General features: G+C 41.3%; 1 protein-coding gene across 1 annotated transcript in view; it reads left to right on the top strand.

Moving 5' to 3' along the window:
- Nucleotides 1-22,134, top strand: part of LOC105279887 (neuroligin-4, Y-linked) — a 204,133-nt gene that overhangs the window by 168,209 nt on the left and 13,790 nt on the right. Inside the window, exon 10 of the mRNA XM_011339990.3 lies at nucleotides 731-858. Within this exon, the coding sequence (XP_011338292.1) occupies nucleotides 731-858 (128 nt within the window). The remainder of the gene's footprint in view (nucleotides 1-730; nucleotides 859-22,134) is intronic.

Raw genomic sequence — 22,134 nt, 5'->3', positions numbered from 1 at the left:
GTCTCACATATATCTCCGTAGATACGTCTTTCTCGGACGATAAAAATTTTTTATTAAATAATTTTTAATGTTTGCGGTCAGAACTCTTTGGAATACGCTTAAATACGTTCAGAACTACACGAGAAATATTTCATAAAGCACAGAACTCTCTGAAATTAACCAGTCGTCATTCCCTTAAACATTTTTTAGCTTTAATAATTATAAAAAGATGAAAAAAAAATTTTTCGCTAGAACTCTTTCTAGAACTCATGTAGAACTGCAGATCTTTTAAAATCTAGCCGGAATTAAGGCGGAAACTGTCGCAGGACAAAGTGAGACGCTGCGTGAAGTTGGCGTCTCACTTTGCACTATGCGATTTTTTCGCTTTATTGGCCAGAACTATGTGTTTAACCTATCAGGAACTCTAGAACTATTAAAAAGGGAGCCAGAACTCTCAACAATTAATGATTTTCCGCGAAATGATACGCCAGCTTCACACACACAGTGTAATCTAGTAGAACACAAAGTTTAGGGAAACATCGATATTTGGGATCCTTGTCTTAATGAATTAATTTAACTTGATTATTTGCACTTGCGTGTTGTCCCTCTTATGTATTGGACTAACGTATTTTTTCCTAAAAGGACACAATTATTTTTTAATTATTGTCTTATCGTTATTATTATGTCCATAAATGTACTGTATATTCATTAAAATTGCTAATAACTCATAACTTGCTCGTCTGATTGACAGAAACCCGAACATTATCGATCATCATGGAAGAAACGACACTCTTTTGCCGGCTAGTAGGGAAAAGAGCCGATTTCGCAGTTTGTCCTGGGAGCAGTACGATCCAGTGCATCAAAAGTACTTGGAAATCGGTAAGCATTACACAATAAGCGTTAAGTATTTTTAGACCGCCCGATACGTTTTGAAATACTGGTGATTCGAGTTAGACGAATATTTTGGAACTGTCATAAATTAGGAAAATTATAAGATATTTCCTCGAACTTTAATTCCCCGATTGTCTCGAGACACTCGAGAGTGCGTAATTATAAAGAACCTGGAATAACTTTTGGTAGCTAACAAAGGCGAAAATAATTGTTCAAAATGTACGTCGAGCCTCTCCAAACTTGTGAAAAGTTTTCGTGCTACCATTTTGTATAATTTACTCATGAAAGCTCAAGCGGAAAGTTGCGAGCTGAAACAAAGGGTGAGAAACGGCCCACAACTATTAAACCGCCATGCTATTAACTGCGTGTGAGTTGCGAATAAAAACTTAAATTACCGAATACTTCGGCTTTCGGTTGCTGCAGCGCGATGCGAACGATCGGCTCGCTCGCTTCTGAACTGGCGAGAGCTGGCGGGAAATGGCGCGTTAGCATCACGTTTCTGGAATTAAATTAACAGCACGGGAGAAGATAGAATGCAAATGCTGAAAAAACGAAGGTGCCCTCTCCAGTTTCACGGAGCGAATAACGAGAGCGGGCTCACGCGAGCGGTTCATCTCGAGCGCGGCCACTCGACGTTCGATTAGTCTTCACTTGGCCCTGTGCGCATGAAGAAAGCGCGCTGGCTGCCGAGTTAGCTCGAATTAGAACGGGTCGGATCCCGGGCGAGCTTTCATCGTTTCGTACGTGAGGGAAGAAAGGGCGGGAGATGAAGTGTCGCGCCAGGAACACGGCTTGCCACTCGTGTGTAGCTGTCCAAGCCGGAGGAAAAGAGCGGCCAGAGGCTTTCCGCGGGGACATTTTTATTGTTGAGAACCGTGCTCGAGCATGTCGTGGATGATGCGAAATGAGCACTTTGACCTGAAAAAAAGGGAAAAAAAAATCTGCGGCCTATTCTGCAAACTGACCGTTCCTGCGTATCCGCGAAAATTACCCAGCTCGATCATTATTTTTTTCTAATTCAATTGTTATTTTTGTTAACAATATACAATAATGAAAGCATTATATACATATGCTTTTTGTTTTATTCGAGACCATTTGAAATAAAGAATCTAGAAACAATCTTATTATTGCCATCTATACGAAAATATGTTCATTAGTATGTAATAATTAAATGTATGTAATAATATGCGCATATGATAATGTAATAATAATGTTTGTTGTAATAATAGCATCTTTTGTTTTGCTAAAATGGTCCTTTAGACGCCAAGCCTGGCACTGCCCATAAGCCAAATGATGCTTGATTAGAATTTCAAACTTATGCGCACATTAAATAATTCGGCTTGATGATAAAAAAATGTTCATCAGAATCACTATTGTGTGAGACATGACGGAAAGTGTCTGCCATTCTTCGTCGGAAAGTCTGGTGAAAAATCGTGTTGAACCAATAGCCTACATTCCACGTTGCTCGACTCGGTGCGAGTCGATTTGAGTCGATTCTCCGAGACACTCGCGCGTGATTCGAGAAAAATGTGCCGTGAAAATGGAGCAGAAGGGCGGGCACTTTCCCTCCCTGTGATTAATTTTTTTTGCACCTCCGTCTTTCTTATCTAGCTCGAATAAAAGCCCTCGGCAGAAAGCTCGCGCCCGGGAAACGGGATTCTCACTAGAGATATCGATACATTATACCCACAACATTGTTATACGTTTTCTAGAATCTGCACGGTTAAGACTTGGATTCGTCCTCAGGCTATAAATGTTATTGTTGACAACTATAAATTTTCTGATTATTTCACATTTCTCTTTTAAAACAATCTGAGATATTTTTGTGTTGGATACCATTAGACTTTTCTACCGTTCAAATACTTCTTATGCTAATTGACTGCATCACACATTTTAGTTCTTAACAAGAAACAAATAATTCACTTACACATGTATTTAAATCTGATTGCAAACGCTCGCCATTCGAAGTAAGTCGAGCATTACCAGCAAGTCTGTTTCGAATTTTACGCCGCGAAGAAATTCAATAATCTTTTGTTCCTTCGATTCAGTTTAATCTTCGATTTCCGGCAACTCGGCGATGAAACGGGCGGGGTTTCCGACCGAAACGAAAACAGCAATCGTCGGTTCGAGTGGTCGTTGTTTTACGTCTCGGCATTCCGCTTTTGTTCGCCCATCCGCTCTCACCGCAGCGTTTCGCTATCTACTTCGCGTATAGTTTTTACCCCCTCCTCGCTTTGCCCTCAACATCCCTTGTAGATGCTCCTTAATTCTCATATAAGCGCACTTCGCTTTAGAATCGATTAATTTTCGTGTTGAGTTAGACCTCAATTATTTATCATTGTTTTATACCTTACAATTGCGTATTTACGTTTTGATAACCAATTTTATTATCATTATTAGATGGAATCGATTAAATAGACATATGCTGTTTTAGTTTGACTTTTGCGTCAAATTTTACAATTTCAAATTTTAAAATTTATATTTGATGTTGCTTCGCTCCAGAAAGACAGAATCGTCATGCTCTCGGTGATCTAAACTGGAATTCGAAGTTTCGAGATCGATTAATTCAAAATCCAAAACTTATAAAACTTAGAAATAAATATAATAATCCAAAATTTTATTTTTCGAAAATGATGCATCCTATATATACTGTATCATGTGCTGTATATACGTATATAAAATTGGTAAATCTCAGAATCTTACAATCGGAAGGAATGAGCACCGTGACTAATGGTGCTCATTCCGAAAATGACGTAGTACGGACACGTCCGTAACGAGTCTTCAATTAAGCCAGCTGGACGCTAGGAATGAATCTTTAATTAAAACAGCAAAAAAAAGCTTGGCAAAAACGCCGAATGCAGTGAAATTAAAACAATTGTACGTATCGTGGCAGCAACGTCTGCTGCTCGAGGCGTTCCCAAACGATCTATTGCGTCGCTTCGCCGATTCACGCGTTTGTTACAGACGCCATTGTCCGTAATTAAATCAGATCCTCCCGTATTTCCTTTTTTTCCCGCTGCCGCGCTGAGAGCTCGTAAAGCCATGACGAGCGTTGCGCCAGGGGTTTATATCCGGTTCGTGATGAACGGTGACATTTGACACGGGTGGACGCTGTCGCGTTCGCATAACACCGGCGTATAAACACCTACAAGGTGTTTCACAAGCTTTGCAACAAACTCACCTTGCGTGATATTCCTCGTATTATTTATTTATTAAACATTTTATTCGGTATAAGCGATACACACGTATAGTTGACATTTTTTACCGTTACTTTTAGAAGACGCAAGTCTGCGAATTATCAGAAGTCGACTCCAGTAGAAATAATAGAAAGTGTAGAGTAATAAAAAGAAAATGCAGAAATCACATCATATTGTTGAATATTTTGGGGAATCTGCATTATGCGCACGTATGTTACATTTATTATACAGGAAATGGTGGAAAATTAGAATATTGAATAAATAGCACGCACTCACAAACTTTTGGTGAAACTTTTGTTGTGTCTTCCTAAAAAAGAGACGTCTTTCGAAGTTGGAAATGCGGGTGTCGTGTAGGATATCCTGTAACCATCCTGTATAGAAACGTAGTATGAGAAGCTCGTAACGGTAGCAAGGCGCTGCGACGTGAAATAACGAGCTTAAATAGATTACGCGAAGATTACAAGGCAAGGCTGGCCGGCTTTTCGCGTGCAAGTTATGAGGTAACGCGTTCCGGCTAATCGATCATATCTGGTCCAATATCGACTAGACCAAAGGTCCAGCACTGGATCAATGATAAACTTGTGTCAGTGATGGAAACCGGTGTAATCGTAGTACGAGTCCGAGGAAGAAGTTTGACGAAACTCATGGTGAAACTCATTAGATTCAGTTTAAAAAATTCGCTTGTACACAGTTAATCATTACGAAACGTCTAATTATAAATGCAGACAACAAAACCAAAATATTCCTTATACCTAATTTAATAAAAGTTTCTCGTCTGCATGATACGATTCAAACAACGAACGAACGAACATTGAAAAGCGATGTAAAGAAAATTGAAGCATGTTAACATTGTACACGTATTCGTCCGAAACCGTTCTCTAAATTCATTGATTTTCTGTCCCTGATTCGCTATATCAATAAAGCTAACGGTACGGAACGGAAGTTGGCTTCTGGCAGCTACGAAGAACAAGCTACTTAGAGGGTTGCTTCCCTTTGGACGGGTTCCCCTTGGGAGGAGGGAGGAGAGAGGACGTTTCCTTATCCCGGGATTAAAGGCAGGATGAAACCTGGAAAGGCTTGAAGGCAGTAGCGTCCCGAGACTATCGCCCAAGTATAAAGCGCTAAACAGCAAGTTCATCCTCGAACTTTCGAAGCCTCGCGACTTTGCTCTTACCGAGATTAGCCGGGCCAGACCAGGCCGTGCGCCATGCCGGAAATCCTGAGAAAGTTGGCAATTTATTACAAAATATTGAAGGTGACACCGCCGAACTCGCGACCCACCTCTTCCTACTCCTCCTTTGACCGTCCCGGGCAATAAATATCTTCAATATTGGCTTCCCGTGTGCGCGCATTCAACCTCACGTCACTTCGGCTAACCATGAATTATTATTAGCAGGCTCGTGAAGAAAAAGTGAATTGTCGGAACAGCGATATTAATCAATAGAAATGAATGTTTTACACGCGGCGTGCATGACTTTCAAAATCGCCGAAACATGAAAATTAGAGATCGCAGAAAGGAAGAGAAAAAACAGAAGAAAGTATTGGGTTATAATGTATATTCCTATTTTTAGTGTTTAAATTATGGGTTGTGACATTATAATTGTTATTAAAAACACTAAAAGAGTGCGAGACGAATATATGTTACAACCCAATAATTTTCTTTTTGTCTCTCACTTTCTTAGAGAATTCAAAACTCTTATCCCTTACTTTACTGTACTAAAATTATCTTAAAGCGGATACTCGTACTATATTCTCTCGTTGACATAAACATCGCGATGCCCGGTAAGTAACAAGTTTTGCGTGCACGTAGTTATCCTTGCAGGAGCCATAACTTTGCACCCGGGCTCTTCTTTTATTACGGTTATATTGTACCGACATTAAACTCGGTCTCGGCAGGCTAAGTCGCATATGTTTTAATTAAAGAGGGATATCCCTTGCCGGCAACCATGTCTATACTTCGCGTTATATTCCATCACGTTCAAGTTCACATTTGTATCACGAAAGTTACATATGTGTGCGCGCTTGAAGTTCGAGAGAGGAGAAAGTTCCAATCCAATCGGCGCTGTAAACCATACTAGCGAACTTTACCGCGCTGCAACGGACTTTCCGATTTTTTTATGCGCCCTCGCGGGCGACAATGTTCGTTCTTTTAAAAGTTTCAGCGCCTTCCTGGCGCACCGCCATCGGCGCTCGGGAACATATACCTGTATACATGTAAGATCTCTCTTCAGGAATTTACGTAATAGTCGCGGCTGCAAAAAACGCGGCGGAAGATCCGCCAAAAGTTTCGTCATCGTATCTCTGGGAAGCTGGGACAGAGTGAAGGAATTAATAAATCTTAAAGAGTAGGATCAGGAGCGCGTGAAGAGCTATAAATCTTGCGATAATAAATTCCAGGAGTTCAGAGAATCTTACAGGCCAAGTATCCGACAAACTGTCAATAAATCTAGAATTCTAGAGAATCGGAGAGTTCGGAAGGCGATGTTTCATTCCGCCAAGGAAACTAGAAATTTAACCAAAGTAAATCCCGAAACTTGCAGAGCCTTGCTCACCTTCTTAGTTAAAATTTACATTGTCCAGGACTCCGTCCAGTCCAGTAATTCTGTTAATATTTTGCAAACTGAAAATTAGAATTACGATGACGATCATACATCTACCAATGAACAATTTTAACTCGAATGTCAGATTGTACGAGTTGCATCAATATTGCAACAATATTATATCCACGCGTAAGCTTGGATCTCCAGATTTTCCATTAGTTCCATTTCCAGAAATTGTAAACAGTTTACTATCTATCTCGAAGCATTATTTTTCTTCATTCATAACTTCTCATATTACTCGTGTATACCAAAAGCACGGTGAGCTTCGCACACCTTGAAATATACAGCAATAAATATAGACGAGTTAAAATAATGCAATAGGCGATGTTGTTCTGTTCAACATCATAATGATATGGTATAATCCTGACAGCGTCCGAAGTAGGTTTGGCACATCGATTTCGCGCAAACGAGAATCTATATGGGTAGTAAATCCGCTACAGAATATGACGTGTGCAGAGTATAAATCATCACGTAATAGCACTTAGTGAATGCGCATGTGAGCATCCGTGAATTGCACGTCTGTTTGCGTTCTCTTTGCATTGATATGTTCATTGCACTGAGAAACCTAATTAGTTGATGGAACCAAAAGTTTTTCGTTGGCGAGTTTTGTTTCATTGAAATAAATCAATTGGTTTTTGAAAAAGATTGGATTGTTTACAAACACCAACTTCTTTTGTTGGCTGTTAACAAAAGTATTTTGTTCCTTCAACAAATAATACTGAAATGTATATAGTCCAGAAACAAAAAGTGTGTTGCAGTTACAATCCGTAAGTCGTAGTATCTGTATTTAATAGTAGCAAAATAGGAGTTTTGTACTTTGAACAAAATATTTGGTTCCACATACATATTCTCGCAACAAAATTAATTTATTCCTCGAACAAAAGTATTCGTTTGCTCATATAGAAACAAATGACTTATGTCATGTCAACCAAAATTTGATTAATCCAACCAAATGGGTTTCTCAGTGTGCATATGCACTCGTGGCTTGTTCTTATCTCTAATCACTTCATCCTGTTTTTGTTTCTCGATTTTGCACTTAATTTAGTCATATAGTCGTCCCCAAGTGCATTTTCATTTTGATAATATTATTAATACATTTCAAGTTGACTTATCATAATATTATAATTCATATCTATATTTATATTTGGTTTCTATATTCTATATTATATACAGGGTGTCCCGGGTTTTAACCGACAAACTGCGGGAGCATATTCTACTAGTGGAAATAAGAAAAAATTCTTATATCGAGTTTGCTTAGAAATGCTTTATTACAAAGTTATAAACCAATATTGAAAAGAAATATGAGATAAGTAACAACGGAACATAGTGTAGAATTTGGAAGGTCGAAGATGTTTATGTTACATGTATTCACATGTATTCATGTTCACTATGTTGAAACGATTCAGTATGATTGTTACTTTCACAACAGTAGCTGTTAGATTTCAATCGTCGTGTGAACTAGCAATTACTATCAGAATGCCAAAAGTGTTTTCAAATTAGGAATACACTGATATTCATTTCGTGTACGGATTCTGTGACGGAAATGCACGAGCTGCCGTACGAGAGTATCAACGTAGATTTCCTAACAGGAGAGTACCAGATAGATTTAAAGCAACGAATTACTAATTCAGTTACTGAGATGCAACAAAATTTTCAGGAATGTCGTACCGTAACAAATTCTGTACTACGTCGATGTCTAGCTTGTATCGATGTGCAAGGACAACATTTTGAAATGCGTCGCTAAATCATTGCGTACATAATTTTTATTTTTGTGAAAAAATCCGTTGTTACTTATCTGATATTTCTTTTCAATATTGGTTTATAACTTTGTAATAAAGTATTTCTAAGCAAACTCGATATAAGAATTTTTTCTTATTTCCACTAGTAGAATATGCTCCCGCAGTTTGTCGGTTAAAACCTGGGACACCCTGTATATTCTATATGCCATATTTGTATTATAGTATATTGTTTCTATATTCTATGCATCCGTATACAGGGTGTCCCAGACCTACCGTATCACCGGTTAATGGTAGATTCCTGAGGTGATTCTGAGACGAATGGTCCTCTTGCAAAATGTCGAGGGTGGCGTAGTTTCGGCGCTACGAAGGGTTGTAGTTATCCTATCCTTGTGCAGAATTTTCCCGCGTTCAGTGACGGTGGGTCGAAGGGGTCCCGCGCATCGCGCACACTTCAATTTGAACAGCCGCGAAAAATTAAGATCAAATTGAAGTGTGCGCGACGCGCGGGACCCCTTCGACCCACCGTCACTGAACGCGGGAAAATTCTGCACAAGGATAGGATAACTACAACCCTTCGTAGCGCCGAAACTACGCCACCCTCGACATTTTGCAAGAGGAACATTCGTCTCAGAATCACCTCAGGAATCTACCATTAACCGGTGATACGGTAGGTCTGGGACACCCTGTATGTCCCTGCTAATATCGGATGCCACACAATTAGAATAAATCAAACTAAATTATCAGGATAGACCTGTCTATCCACATCGCATTTATGAAAGCCGAATTGTCACTTTAACGATCGAAATAATCGCTTATCGCGGGGGACCATCGGGGTGAAGAAGAGATCGCGCTTCATCCAATCAGTTCGGTGTGCGAGATCGTGCACGCAGCTGCCAACCAGCCAGCCATCCACGATCCTCTTTGAAGCCCTTATTCCCGCCATCTTAAGTCTCAGAACGCTGCCAAAACAGTACGCGCGGACTTGGCAAACTCCTCGCTCCTTTCGCCCGTCCCGCTATCGCGGTATATACATGTTCCCCTTAAGGGGGAGACGAGACTAATGCACGTGAGAACTCTGGCATATTACGACAGGCACTCGACGATCGAGAAACGGCTCGGAACAACTCGATGGAGCTGCCAAATTGTAACGCCGCGGAATTATCTCGGACCGGCGAGCGCCGATTCCGCTCCCGAGGGTGGTTCTCGTTGCGCGTTGCAATTCTTCGGCTCCTCTCGGTGATCGTTCTTCGCGAAACACGTACACATCGGACGGAGAGAAATTTATTTAGAAGAGAATTCGGACTGCCGAGCAAATCGAACGAATAGAGTTGGAACTAGCTCTTCGAACGCAAGATCAGTTCGCCTTACTTTTGAGAGAGAGAGAGGGGGGGGGGGAGGAAAACGCTTTGTGTTGCTTATTTTGCTTTGTAGACGTCACTTTTCAAAGACTTTTAATCGCCACGTACTTACGTGCAATTACTCGGCTGAAAAATTAAATCTCGACTGAGAAAAGCTCGTCGGAGGTACGCTCTTAAAGTTTTTCCGTAAGTCTCGTGAGGCAAGTCGGGAGAATGTAAAAGGTATCCGCGGTCCAAATGCAATTCTCGGAGATAAAGGTGCACTTTTCGGCCGGTGAGATGCTTTATTTTATCGTGCCGATGAGCACGGGCGGTACAACATTGGCGGTGCTTACGACTGCAACAACTTTCGTACATAAAAATAAAGGTAAACCCGTATCTTGGTAAAGGGAAACAGGAGGCGGGAGAACGTATCGAGTTGGAGTTTGAGGCGGTGTAACTTCGTCTTTAAGTTCTCACGAGTCCCTGCTGCAGTTTCCCAACGACTAGCAGCTGTTCTGGAACTGAATGCAAAGACGCAGCCATGTGTTTCTTGTTACTCCCATTCTTGTTGTTATTATATTCCGCTTCCCCAGCCGCGTCACGGTATCGATCACCCAGGATTTTGCTGCAATAATGCTGTTAAACAAAAAACCCACTGACCGGGAAAAACCGAGGTCTCAATCACAATTTCTCGGATATTGCAGTGACCTCATGTTTGATTAGCCGATACAATTAAACATATGTATTTATTGTAAAAATATTAAAATGTAGAACGTTGTTTTCTATTCTATCTCGTTCATGCTTTTCTGTTGCAAAAATTCGATGAAAAGATATATTTTTGTCCGGTGAAAAGATTGAAATTGCTATCAAAACTCCGAATACGTTTAAATTTTTAATTTAACACAAAGGTGCGCGGGGAATTGGAGAATTTGAATACAGAGCCATCGATCAATTAACGCGCGAAAGTACATCGATCAAACTGTAGCCTTTGTGACAGTTATGCAAATGAAGTGCCAATTAATTACTTAGCACGTAATGAAAACTGCGTCTTCTTCAACGAGCCTCGTTTCTGTTGAAAGAAAAACGCGTTTTTTCGTATCTCAGTAATTAATCAGCGAACGATTAAACTGTTCGATGTGGTATTTGTAGATAATCTTTTACGCATCGAATTTAAACGAATTGTTTAAACTGTTATTTTTTAATTTCATGAGGAAGAATAAAACTGGTAAAATTTAAGATTTCAAATGTTTCCAAATCATTAAATTCTTGCAGAAATTTGTAAATTAAACGTTTTGTAAAAAATGCTCAATTTTATTCTTTATTTTAATATATTACAGTTTGTGTTTCTGATTTTTTATTAACATTACCATTTTATTATCGATCGACGTATTATCTCATAGAATTGTACAATTTAAAGAATTGAAAAGTTAGTCAAAAAAATCATGTTTTTATTCTTAACTGCTGCCAACTGGATATATCTCAATTGTATTTTATAGGTATTGTTGAAGCAACAATTTACAGTTACGTCGAATGAGATTCAGTAGCCCGGGCCAGCTCACGCTTGGCGTTCATTCGATTTTCGGATATCGCGGACCGATCACGCGAGCGATGCACGAACGAAGATTGATTAAAAATCACGGGTCAACAACTTTATCGGGTGATTACTTCGCTTTGGCCGAATCTATTTCACCCGATTGCATCCGCAATACCGGCTAAAACGTTTTCTTACACACGATCCAGTATCAATTATTTACGTTTATAAGTGGACATTTCTTCATTTTATTTATGATATGAATAACAATAGTTCTACACGATAAGCTAAATTTAAACTAAATATACTGCATTATACATTGTCATTTTTCATTTGCAAATGGTTTAAAAGTGATATAAAAAGATCGATAATGATCGTATTTCAGCACAACAATTGCACACAGTAACGTTTATTGTTATCAGAAATATGAATATTTTGACTCATTCTACAGTAAATTATTAAACGCGTCCCATATTGCCAATGTACACGCAAACACATATTGGAATCGGGAGAAAGGGAGCAAATAATATTAAATTAAATTATTAAAACTTAGCGTGTGCAGGTATTACATTAATATTAAAACCGGTCGGAGAGTCACGCCCGAGCGGGATACGATAAGTAAAATTGAGCGTAACTACCCTGCATTATGTACCGCGTGTCTCCGCGTATATTTGACGAAACGTGCATTACTAAACGATGCATGGCTCCCGTGGGATTCCCCGAGACCGGAATTCGCGGCGCGGGATAAACGTCAAGCAATTTGACACGAGTGGCGGCGAATAACTGTCGCCTCGGTACGCGCCGCGGAGATTAAAACGGTCGAAGCCTAAAGCATCGATGGTTATGGGATGATGTTGATGAGCGCGCTTCCATTTGCAACTGAACGTCGTCCGTTCCTCTGCGGCGTGTCCCGTGTGTTATGTAATGCACGCCATCTCCCCACATCGTAACCTCCCCGACCACGTATGGCATGGTCTACGTGCGTAACATGGAGCGAGCATAAATTAGCTCGCACGTGAACGCACGTGTAGCAACTTTCATAAGTCCGGGTACTTTGCATCCCTAATCAGATTACAAACGAAGACGGTTCAATTAAAACTCGTAAACCCAGTTGGCAACATTTCGACGCACGTGTTAGCCGTGTTAGGTATTAACTCAAAGAATTCCTTGTTTCTTCAGGCGCATTAGTTCCTAATGCGCGCTTTACGGCTTCTGTGTCCCAGAAAATCATTCGCCATTAAGTGACGTCATAAAACTCACCAAATGCATGATGCAAGTATTAGGTAAGGCGCCGAAAGTATAAATGTTGTAAGATCTGGAAAGATAGTCGAGACTGACAGGTCGTATAGAAGATCGGAATGAAAACAAATTGATCACAACAGTAGGAGTATTGGCCGTACAGCCTAAGACCTAGGTGTGTGAACCAGGGATCCCGGAGAGTTCAGGTTCAAATCTAAGGCAGTCCCCTAGTTATTTTTCGCCTCTTACAATTCAGAAGTGGGATAAAATCCGCTACCCCTCGAAGACAGTTGAGATTCATTCGCTACCCCTCGAAGAGGAGGGAGTTGAGAAGCAGCTGGCCGGTAGTGAAGCCTGAACATGGAGGTCAGGACGGACTCAGAGGAGTGAACCAACGTGGAGATTGGGAAGAACTCAGAGGAGTGAACCAACATGGAGATTGGGAAGGACTCAGAGGAGTGAACCAACATGGAGGTTGGGAGGGACTCAGAAGAGTGAACCAACATGGAGGTTGGGAGGGACTCAGAAGAGTGAACCAAAAATGGAGGTTGGGAAGGACTCAAGTGGAGTGAACCGACGATTTGGAGACATTCGGGGACGAATATAATATCAGGCTGGCAGAGCTGTAAGATCTGGAAAGATAGTCGAGACTGACAGGTCGTATAGAAGATCGGAATGAAAACAAATTGATCACAACAGTAGGAGTATTGGCCGTACAGCCTAAGACCTAGGTGTGTGAACCAGGGATCCCGGAGAGTTCGAGTTCAAATCTAAGGCAGTCCCCTAGTTATTTTTCGCCTCTTACAATTCAGAAGTGGGATAAAATCCGCTACCCCTCGAAGACAGTTGAGATTCATTCGCTACCCCTCGGAGAGGAGGGAGTTGAGAAGCAGCTGGCAGGTAGTGAAGCCTGAACATGGAGGTCGGGACGGACTCAGAGGAGTGAACCAACATGGAGATTGGGAAGAACTCAGAGGAGTGAACCAACATGGAGGTTGGGAGGGACTCAGAAGAGTGAACCAAAAATGGATGTTGGGAGGGACTCAGAAGAGTGAACCAAAAATGGAGGTTGGGAGGGACTCAAGTGGAGTGAACCGACGATTTGGAGACATTCGGGGACGAATGTAATATCAGGCTGGCAGAGCTGTAAGATCTGGAAAGATAGTCGAGACTGACAGGTCGTATAGAAGATCGGAATGAAAACAAGTTGATCATAACAGTAGGAGTATTGGCTGTACAGCCTAAGACCTAGGCGTGTGAACCAGGGATCCCGGAGAGTTCGAGTTCAAATCTAAGGCAGTCCCCTAGTTATTTTTCGCCTCTTACAATTCAGAAGTGGGATAAAATCCGCTACCCCTCGAAGACAGTTGAGATTCATTCGCTACCCCTCGGAGAGGAGGGAGTTGAGAAGCAGCTGGCAGGTAGTGAAGCCTGAACATGGAGGTCGGGACGGACTCAGAGGAGTGAACCAACATGGAGATTGGGAAGAACTCAGAGGAGTGAACCAACATGGAGGTTGGGAGGGACTCAGAAGAGTGAACCAAAAATGGATGTTGGGAGGGACTCAGAAGAGTGAACCAAAAATGGAGGTTGGGAGGGACTCAAGTGGAGTGAACCGACGATTTGGAGACATTCGGGGACGAATATAATATCAGGCTAGCAGAGCTGTAAGATCTGGAAAGATAGTCGAGACTGACAGGTCGTATAGAAGATCGGAATGAAAACAAATTGATCACAACAGTAGGAGTATTGGCCGTATAGCCTAAGACCTAGGTGTGTGAACCAGGGATCCCGGAGAGTTCGAGTTCAAATCTAAGGCAGTCCCCTAGTTATTTTTCGCCTCTTACAATTCAGAAGTGGGATAAAATCCGCTACCCCTCGAAGACAGTTGAGATTCATTCGCTACCCCTCGAAGAGGAGGGAGTTGAGAAGCAGCTGGCCGGTAGTGAAGCCTGAACATGGAGGTCGGGACGGACTCAGAGGAGTGAACCAACGTGGAGATTGGGAAGGACTAAGAGGAGTGAACCAACATGGAGATTGGGAAGGACTCAGAGGAGTGAACCAACATGGAGGTTGGGAGGGACTCAGAAGAGTGAACCAAAAATGGATGTTGGGAGGGACTCAGAAGAGTGAACCAAAAATGGAGGTTGGGAGGGACTCAAGCGAAGTGAACCGACTTGGAGACATTCGGGGACGAATGTAATGTCAGGCTGGCCGAGCTGTAAGATCTGGAAAGATAGTCGAGACTGACAGGTCGTATAGAGGATCGGAATGAAAACAAGTTGATCACAACAGTAGGAGTATTGGCCGTACAGCCTAAGACCTAGGCGTGTGAACCAGGGATCCCGGAGAGTTCGAGTTCAAATCTAAGGTAGTCCCCTAGTTATTTTTCGCCTCTTACAATTCAGAAGTTGGATAAAATCCGCTACCCCTCGAAGACAGTTGAGATTCATTCGCTACCCCTCGGAGAGGAGGGAGTTGAGAAGCAGCTGGCCGGTAGTGAAGCCTGAACATGGAGGTCGGGACGGACTCAGAGGAGTGAACCAACATGGAGATTGGGAAGAACTCAGAGGAGTGAACCAACATGGAGATTGGGAAGGACTCAGAGGAGTGAACCAACATGGAGGTTGGGAGGGACTCAGAAGAGTGAACCAAAAATGGATGTTGGGAGGGACTCAGAAGAGTGAACCAAAAATGGAGGTTGGGAGGGACTCAAGTGGAGTGAACCGACGATTTGGAGACATTCGGGGACGAATATAATATCAGGCTGGCAGAGCTGTAAGATCTGGAAAGATAGTCGAGACTGACAGGTCGTATAGAAGATCGGAATGAAAACAAGTTGATCATAACAGTAGGAGTATTGGCTGTACAGCCTAAGACCTAGGCGTGTGAACCAGGGATCCCGGAGAGTTCGAGTTCAAATCTAAGGCAGTCCCCTAGTTATTTTTCGCCTCTTACAATGTGGAAAATAAACAATAAAATAATATAGATCAAAATAAAAATCAGGATTATGGTCTGATCACTCTATATTTTTTGGCGCCACAATGCGCCACATTGGGACACGACAAATGTTGCATCGACGTGTAGCACTTAATCATGGTATTACCGTGACAGAGTGCCGCTAATGCAATGCCAATTTGGCGTTAAGAATTAATGCGCTCACAACCAGTGAGGGCGGAGAAGGGGAGCTTAGCGGCCGCAACGAGGTGCGCCTGTGTCAGCATCGATGACGCCAGAAGGATTGCAGTGCTTTCGCACGGAAATAACGACAGCCGTTGCGATTGCCACCCTGATTATGGTCGTGCGGTCTTGTATTCGAGTGCTGTTGCACTGCTAATTGACAAAAATCAAACGGTCAAATGAAAAGGAGATCACGCACATGTTAAAATTATATTATTAGGAATTATGAAAATCACAATAATAAATTTATATCTATATAAAAGAGAATTACGCATAATCATTTAATTCAAAATTTCTGAAAATAAAAATGTTACTGATTTAATTGATTATTAAATCTAATTTGCGCCATCGCAAATTGTGCGGCAATAGAAAGCGAAGATAATTTTAATAGCGACCGCGGCAATGCGGAAGATTGCCGTGTCTGTTTATCATCGTATAATATAGGGTGGTGACGTGATTTTAATCAGGATTTACACACTAATATCAGCACATCAGCCTTTTATCAGTCGCTCATAGTTTAACCTCGAGCTGCGTGATGATTTTACGGTGCAATCTACTTAGCGCTACAAATATTTCAAAACATTTTCTAGTTTTTGTTTTTATTTGAAAAAGAAGAAGGATCAAAAATATTTTAAAACATTTGTAGCGTTAAGTAGACTTTTAGTCGATCATAAATGCATCCTTCATACGTACTAAATGTTACGTGCCACTTTTAGCGTGATTCACATTAAAGTTCAATGTGATTTAAAGAAAGCAATGCGTTAGGAACGCAAAAGGGTAGGAACTTGTAAACGCGGAAATTCTGGTTTTATCCGGCACCAAATTAGCCTTATTGACATAATCATCCATGTCTTCGATAACGATTGATCGAAAGGACAATACTGCCATTGACAGGTTAATGAATGCCGTTTTCACGGAAATTAGCTGGCGTCGCGAATTTTCGTGCGTGCCTGAGATAATAGCTGTCGTTGATAGCGCGAATGGCGCCAAAAATACGAATCGTCATGCACGTTGTTCTTCATAATTTAGACGTGACAAAACCTTCACTCCGACAAATGTGAAATGTGTCCGCGGAATTCCATTAACAGCACCGCATCTCCAATGGATTTGTATTATTCATGTCTGCGCGTGACAATGTTGAACAATAATTGTAATTATGAAATCTTGCTTTCCCCTGTAGAGACTCATAAAAAATTACAAAAAAAGCATAATAAATATGTCTACATATCTGTTTAATAGATGTCATATAAATATATGTATAAAAATATTGGATACATTTTCTTGATAAATTTTCAGGGCAAAGCGCGTTATCTCTACACTGTAGTTACAAACACATCGAGATTATATTCAAAATAGTTAAACATAACAAATTACCATATATATGAGATGATATAGTGTATTATGTTTAATTATTTTTATCTTTTAGAGTACTTTTTTAAAAGATTTTTAAAAAGATTATATATTATAATAGTTAGATTAGATAGATATTTAAATTATATAAATTACTATATTTTCTTAACAATGGCATTATTTTTACCCGCGATATATCAAATTTTATTCATTAATTGTTACGACTTTAATACGAAACAGAAATCTCTCCTGATATTATTCCTTTTTTCACGAAACGTTCGGCGTAACAGAGACATGTAAAAAAGTGGAAGAAAATTAGATAAAAGAAGAAAACGAACCATAACATTAGTAACAATTTCACTTTTTCTTTTTCGTGTATAATGTGATCCAAAACTCAGGAAGTCCGGTAATGACCGAGTAAGGTCGGGTTCTCTGAATGCAGCCGGAGATTACATCCGATATTAATATTGCCTTTTCCGAGGTAGGACGAAATTGGCGTCGACCGAGAGATGGTACGAATAGCCGTAAGTTACTCGACGCGACGTGTCCGTCGATATTGCAATAGTTAAGCATAATGCAGGAGCTCCAGGCTTTGCGGACGCTTTCCCTTGGGAACACCAACTCGCTCCAAGTTGCCGCGTCGGGCATTAAAGTATTACTGGGATAATTTGTTACCACCTGCCGTGAGATTTCGGGAAATCTCTTTAATAAACTCCCGATCGCCGGCGGCTTGATTAACGCGAATAGCGTTGTCGGAATAGCGCTGTCCGGCCGTTAACCCCTCGTATTCGTGTTTAGTCACTGCAATCGCTACATCACAGTAACAAATTGTTGTTCCGTAACGTATCGGTAATTTTAGACACATAATCTCGTTTAAAAATGTTTATTTTATTCATACTCTATGTGCCATTATTGTTAATTAAGCAATTTTAGTAAAGTAAAATAATGAAAACGCTGGATAAATTATTAAAATATTATTGTATGATACAAATATTTTATTCAACATATATTTCAGAAATATAATACAAATAACAATAGAAATATAATACAAATAATGTAATATGAGGCAGCGTAGTTCTCATTGTTTTCATTTAGATATATTAAATTTATCATCTGTTGCGGATTTAATCAATTTCTGCAATAATTTTAAAATAAATTCGTATGAAGCAATGTTGGATTTCTATAAGCCAGATTTTAATCCAAATGAAAAGGATCAAGAACTATGACGAGATAAGCACGATATGATTACTTTCTTTCGCGATTGTTATTAGGTACAAACAGAATGATCATTCATCCGTGATAAACGATAAATGTCGACGAAAAACGAAGTGTCACGCGAGAAGCGTCGTAAAAAGTGTCGCGCTTGAAATGCGACGAAAGTTCGTGGGTGCTGCAAGGCGTTGACACACGATATTAACGAGCTATGTAACCCAGCCTAGAATTATTACCATACACATTGCTGGTTTATCATTCCAATCCGCTGGATTTCCGTAACATCTGAGAACGAGCCCGCCGCGATATAATCTGTTACGAGCTCCACTCGGCCGTCGTAAGCGCGAACCTGAGCATAAAATGAGGATAAAAATTCATACGAGCTTCAGGAAGTATAACATTTCAGCTCAATTTTATTTTAATAATATACACAGTTCTCTTCTCAAATGACCATTAAAAGTGACACATTCTCTGTTGGATTTACAAGAAAAATATGGAGATAACATATTTTTCATATCATATATGTTCGTATCATATATGCTCAAACGGGGAGACTTAAATTACCCCTATAAATTTGATTCACTTCATCTTACAGCGTGCTCGGTGATTGAGCACTCGGATACTCCCCGTGAATTTGGTGGACGCTGAATGGGAAGGTTCCCCTCAAAATAAGCGAAAAGTACGCGGAAAAGCGCCACGATGTGCACAGAGACGCGAAGAGCGAGATGTATAAAAGCAGTTGGATGGATCTCTCCTCAGTCCCGGGATCCCTTACATCTCGGGTTCCCATAGGTCTTACTAATGCGACGAGTTTCAGTATGCGCGCGTTCTCGCGCGCGCGCGCACAAACACACACACACTTATGCGCGCATACATAAATTCTTCCCACTTGCCGTAAATCATGCCGAAGAATTTCGCGCTGAGGCGATTGCCGGCGCGATCCTGAATGCACTTACTTGACCCTAGGCTGGTTTTTCGTGCCACAGAAAATACGAGTCTCATTCCGTGCCCGGCGTCTTGCACGTCGAGAGATCGATCGATCGGAATTGAAAATGCAAGATGTCGTTCCGCAACCGCCTCTCTCGGCGCGCGGGAGATCTCTGTGATCTTGGCGAGGATACATGGCGGAAACGTGGGAAAATCGAGACCGACTATAAATTCGTCACAACGCAATGGAGCGTCGACGCGCCACTTTGCCGCACTTATGGCGGCTTCATTGACTTTCTATTCGCTTCCGCTTTGACCTGAAAGTTTTGAGAAAGAGCGCGTTAACTAAACAACAACTAACGTCGTTAAAATTTCACAAGCGTTTCACGAGATTCAAAGTTTACATTTTTAAACAAAATAATTCTAATTCTAATTTAAGAATTAATTTTCTATTTTAGTTCATATTTTTGATATTATAGTTTGCTCTATCATTGCTGTAACTGACTTTCTTCATATGGTTGCATTTGTTGGCACAGTACAAGCGGCGATATCATTGTGATAAAGTGAGATAGATGGAGGAATGTCCTGTGTATTTTGGAGCATGAAGTTCGTGGTGGTAAGTTTGATCGATCCGAGAAAGGCGACATGTTTTCGCGGTGGTGCGGCGATGAAAGCAGCATCGAGAGAGAAGCAGTCTACGCGCCTGTAAATTGCTCCATATTTTCAGCATCATTTTTCTTAAATTTCCCGTCCATTCTCGTGATCTTCTTTTTTATCCCCACATCAGACATCCCGCCGGCTTGTTCAGCAGGGGGATTCCTCCCTTCGTGATCGACTAGATACTTTTCACCCCTTCTTCACATCCCCTTTCCTTCCCTCTCATACATTTTCTTCATACCCTTACATCATATAAGTTACTATCCGTGACGTTTTAACATCTCGTATCACCCCCTGAGATTTAGAAAAATGGGATCACTTTTCACGTTTAATTTCGCTCTATTTATCTGCATAAAACAATGAATCTAGAAAAAAGGAAAATTAAAAAACTGGAAAATAGGGCAGAAACGTTAAAATGAATAGAAACAAAAACAGCAAAAACAGATCAAAGAATATCTAAAAATAAAACTGTTATAACCGAAGAAATGAAAAGGGAACAGGAAAAAGGAAAAAGAGTGAGACAAAGCGAGGCAAAAAGCGAAGAACATATAGCGCGAGGGGCGAATAAAGAAGGAGACAAAATGACAAACTGTACGATAATGGTAAAATAAAAGAAAACAAGAGAGCACAAGGTAGAACGATGGAAACGATAGGGACGAGAGAAGAAAAGGGAGGGCGGAAGAAAGAAGATATAGAAAGCAGAAGAGAGAACGACATCAAAAGAGAAAGAAAAGAGATAGTTATAAAACGTCTTGGAAGTCAATTTTTCATCGCATCGAACGATTTGTCGTAGCAGGAATATCTCCTGGCTGTCTAAGGGCGTTGCCACTTGCGCACGATCTCGTACAGAATCTCCCCGCATTTGAGATAGCGGCATCGCGAGCTGCGACTACGAGTTGCGAGGATAAAAAGGAAGAGTGTCCGTAACGCCAGATAAGTTGCGGCGTAAACGCCGACACGTGTCTCCCGCCATTTTCCTCCACATCCGCCGAGATATGTTTTTCCCCGCATTTTTCTTCTCTCCCATCATCCACCCCGTCCTCCTCGCGCCGGATCCTTACGGATTTACATCGTTCCACCTATTATTCATCGCGCCATTTGTTAATCCTGCATTCTCCGAGAATTATATACCACGAAATTGAACGCACAACTTTCGCCTCGGGCGGACGCGCATCTGGCTTCCACGACGCCAGTCGTCTTCCCGACGATAAAAATACGAATTATTTTCAGGTACGGCCCGATTTCCTGGATTCACGCGTCTACGAATTTTCGCATTTCTCGTCGCAAGTTCGCCGAAGCTAAAAACTTGCGCACGCGTTTTGTGTCCTCCTTTTAAGAACGTACATGTCGTCGTCGAAGTTCATAAGTTACGAAGTTGGCAGAGAAAGGATGACACGGGAAGATATTAAAAAGACTTTATGCCAACCGCCTGTCGGCCCCGACACGATTCGACAGTTTCCACTCTCGCGCGCGGCCGTATTTTTCCTACCGTAAAATCGTATTTCAGATCTTACGCAATATTCCCTCTCGCCACCTCTACTTCTCTTTCTCTCTGCTCTCTTTCGCGGACTCCTGCGCCCGGCAATCTCCTTTAATTAACGAAGTAAGTTCGGACGTTCCGTACCCGACTTTCGAATTTAATAAAAGCGCGACCGAATTAAATGTTAGGATGCTCCCTTCACCGGCTAATCGTTGAAAAATTCATGAGCATTGTAAAGAACGGCGCGGATTAAGCGGTTTTCGCTCATAACATCCTTTTATTATTCGCGTCGTCGCGCATAAAGCTCCCCGCAGAAATAATTTCTAATTTCCAAGATTGTCCCGTCGCACGTTGCAACATCCCACGGCGAATATTTCAGCGTTATCGTTGCGACATTAAATCCGAGAATCTGTAAACGCGCGATTTCCCCCGCCTTTATCGTCTCGCACGTATTACTCCTTGTAAATATAATACTCTTGGCTCTAAACAGAAGACTTGTCCCTCCAACGTGAAAAATATTTCAAATTAATATTATACGCTTCCGGCGCTTTGCGTCAAGTTCTACGAAGTCAATCAAGAAACTCGATACATCAAAGACGCTTGCTCCTTATTACTCTGCGCCTCACCTCGTTGGCTATGGTGCGTCTCTCGGCATTATGAACGCAGCGATCGGATATCGCTGCAGCATCGATCCGTGCAATCTCTCTGTGACGACTATCCCATTCAAGATTCCACATAATGCATATGTACGCGCGTGTGTACATAAATACACATCTACGCGCACGTACGATACTGCGTATGCGTAAATCATG

The sequence above is a fragment of the Ooceraea biroi genome, chromosome 7 (assembly GCF_003672135.1).
Source record: "Ooceraea biroi isolate clonal line C1 chromosome 7, Obir_v5.4, whole genome shotgun sequence".
Taxonomy (NCBI): domain Eukaryota; kingdom Metazoa; phylum Arthropoda; class Insecta; order Hymenoptera; family Formicidae; genus Ooceraea; species Ooceraea biroi.
The sequence above is the reverse complement of the archived record's forward strand: the minus strand, read 5'-3'. Positions and strand labels throughout refer to the sequence as shown.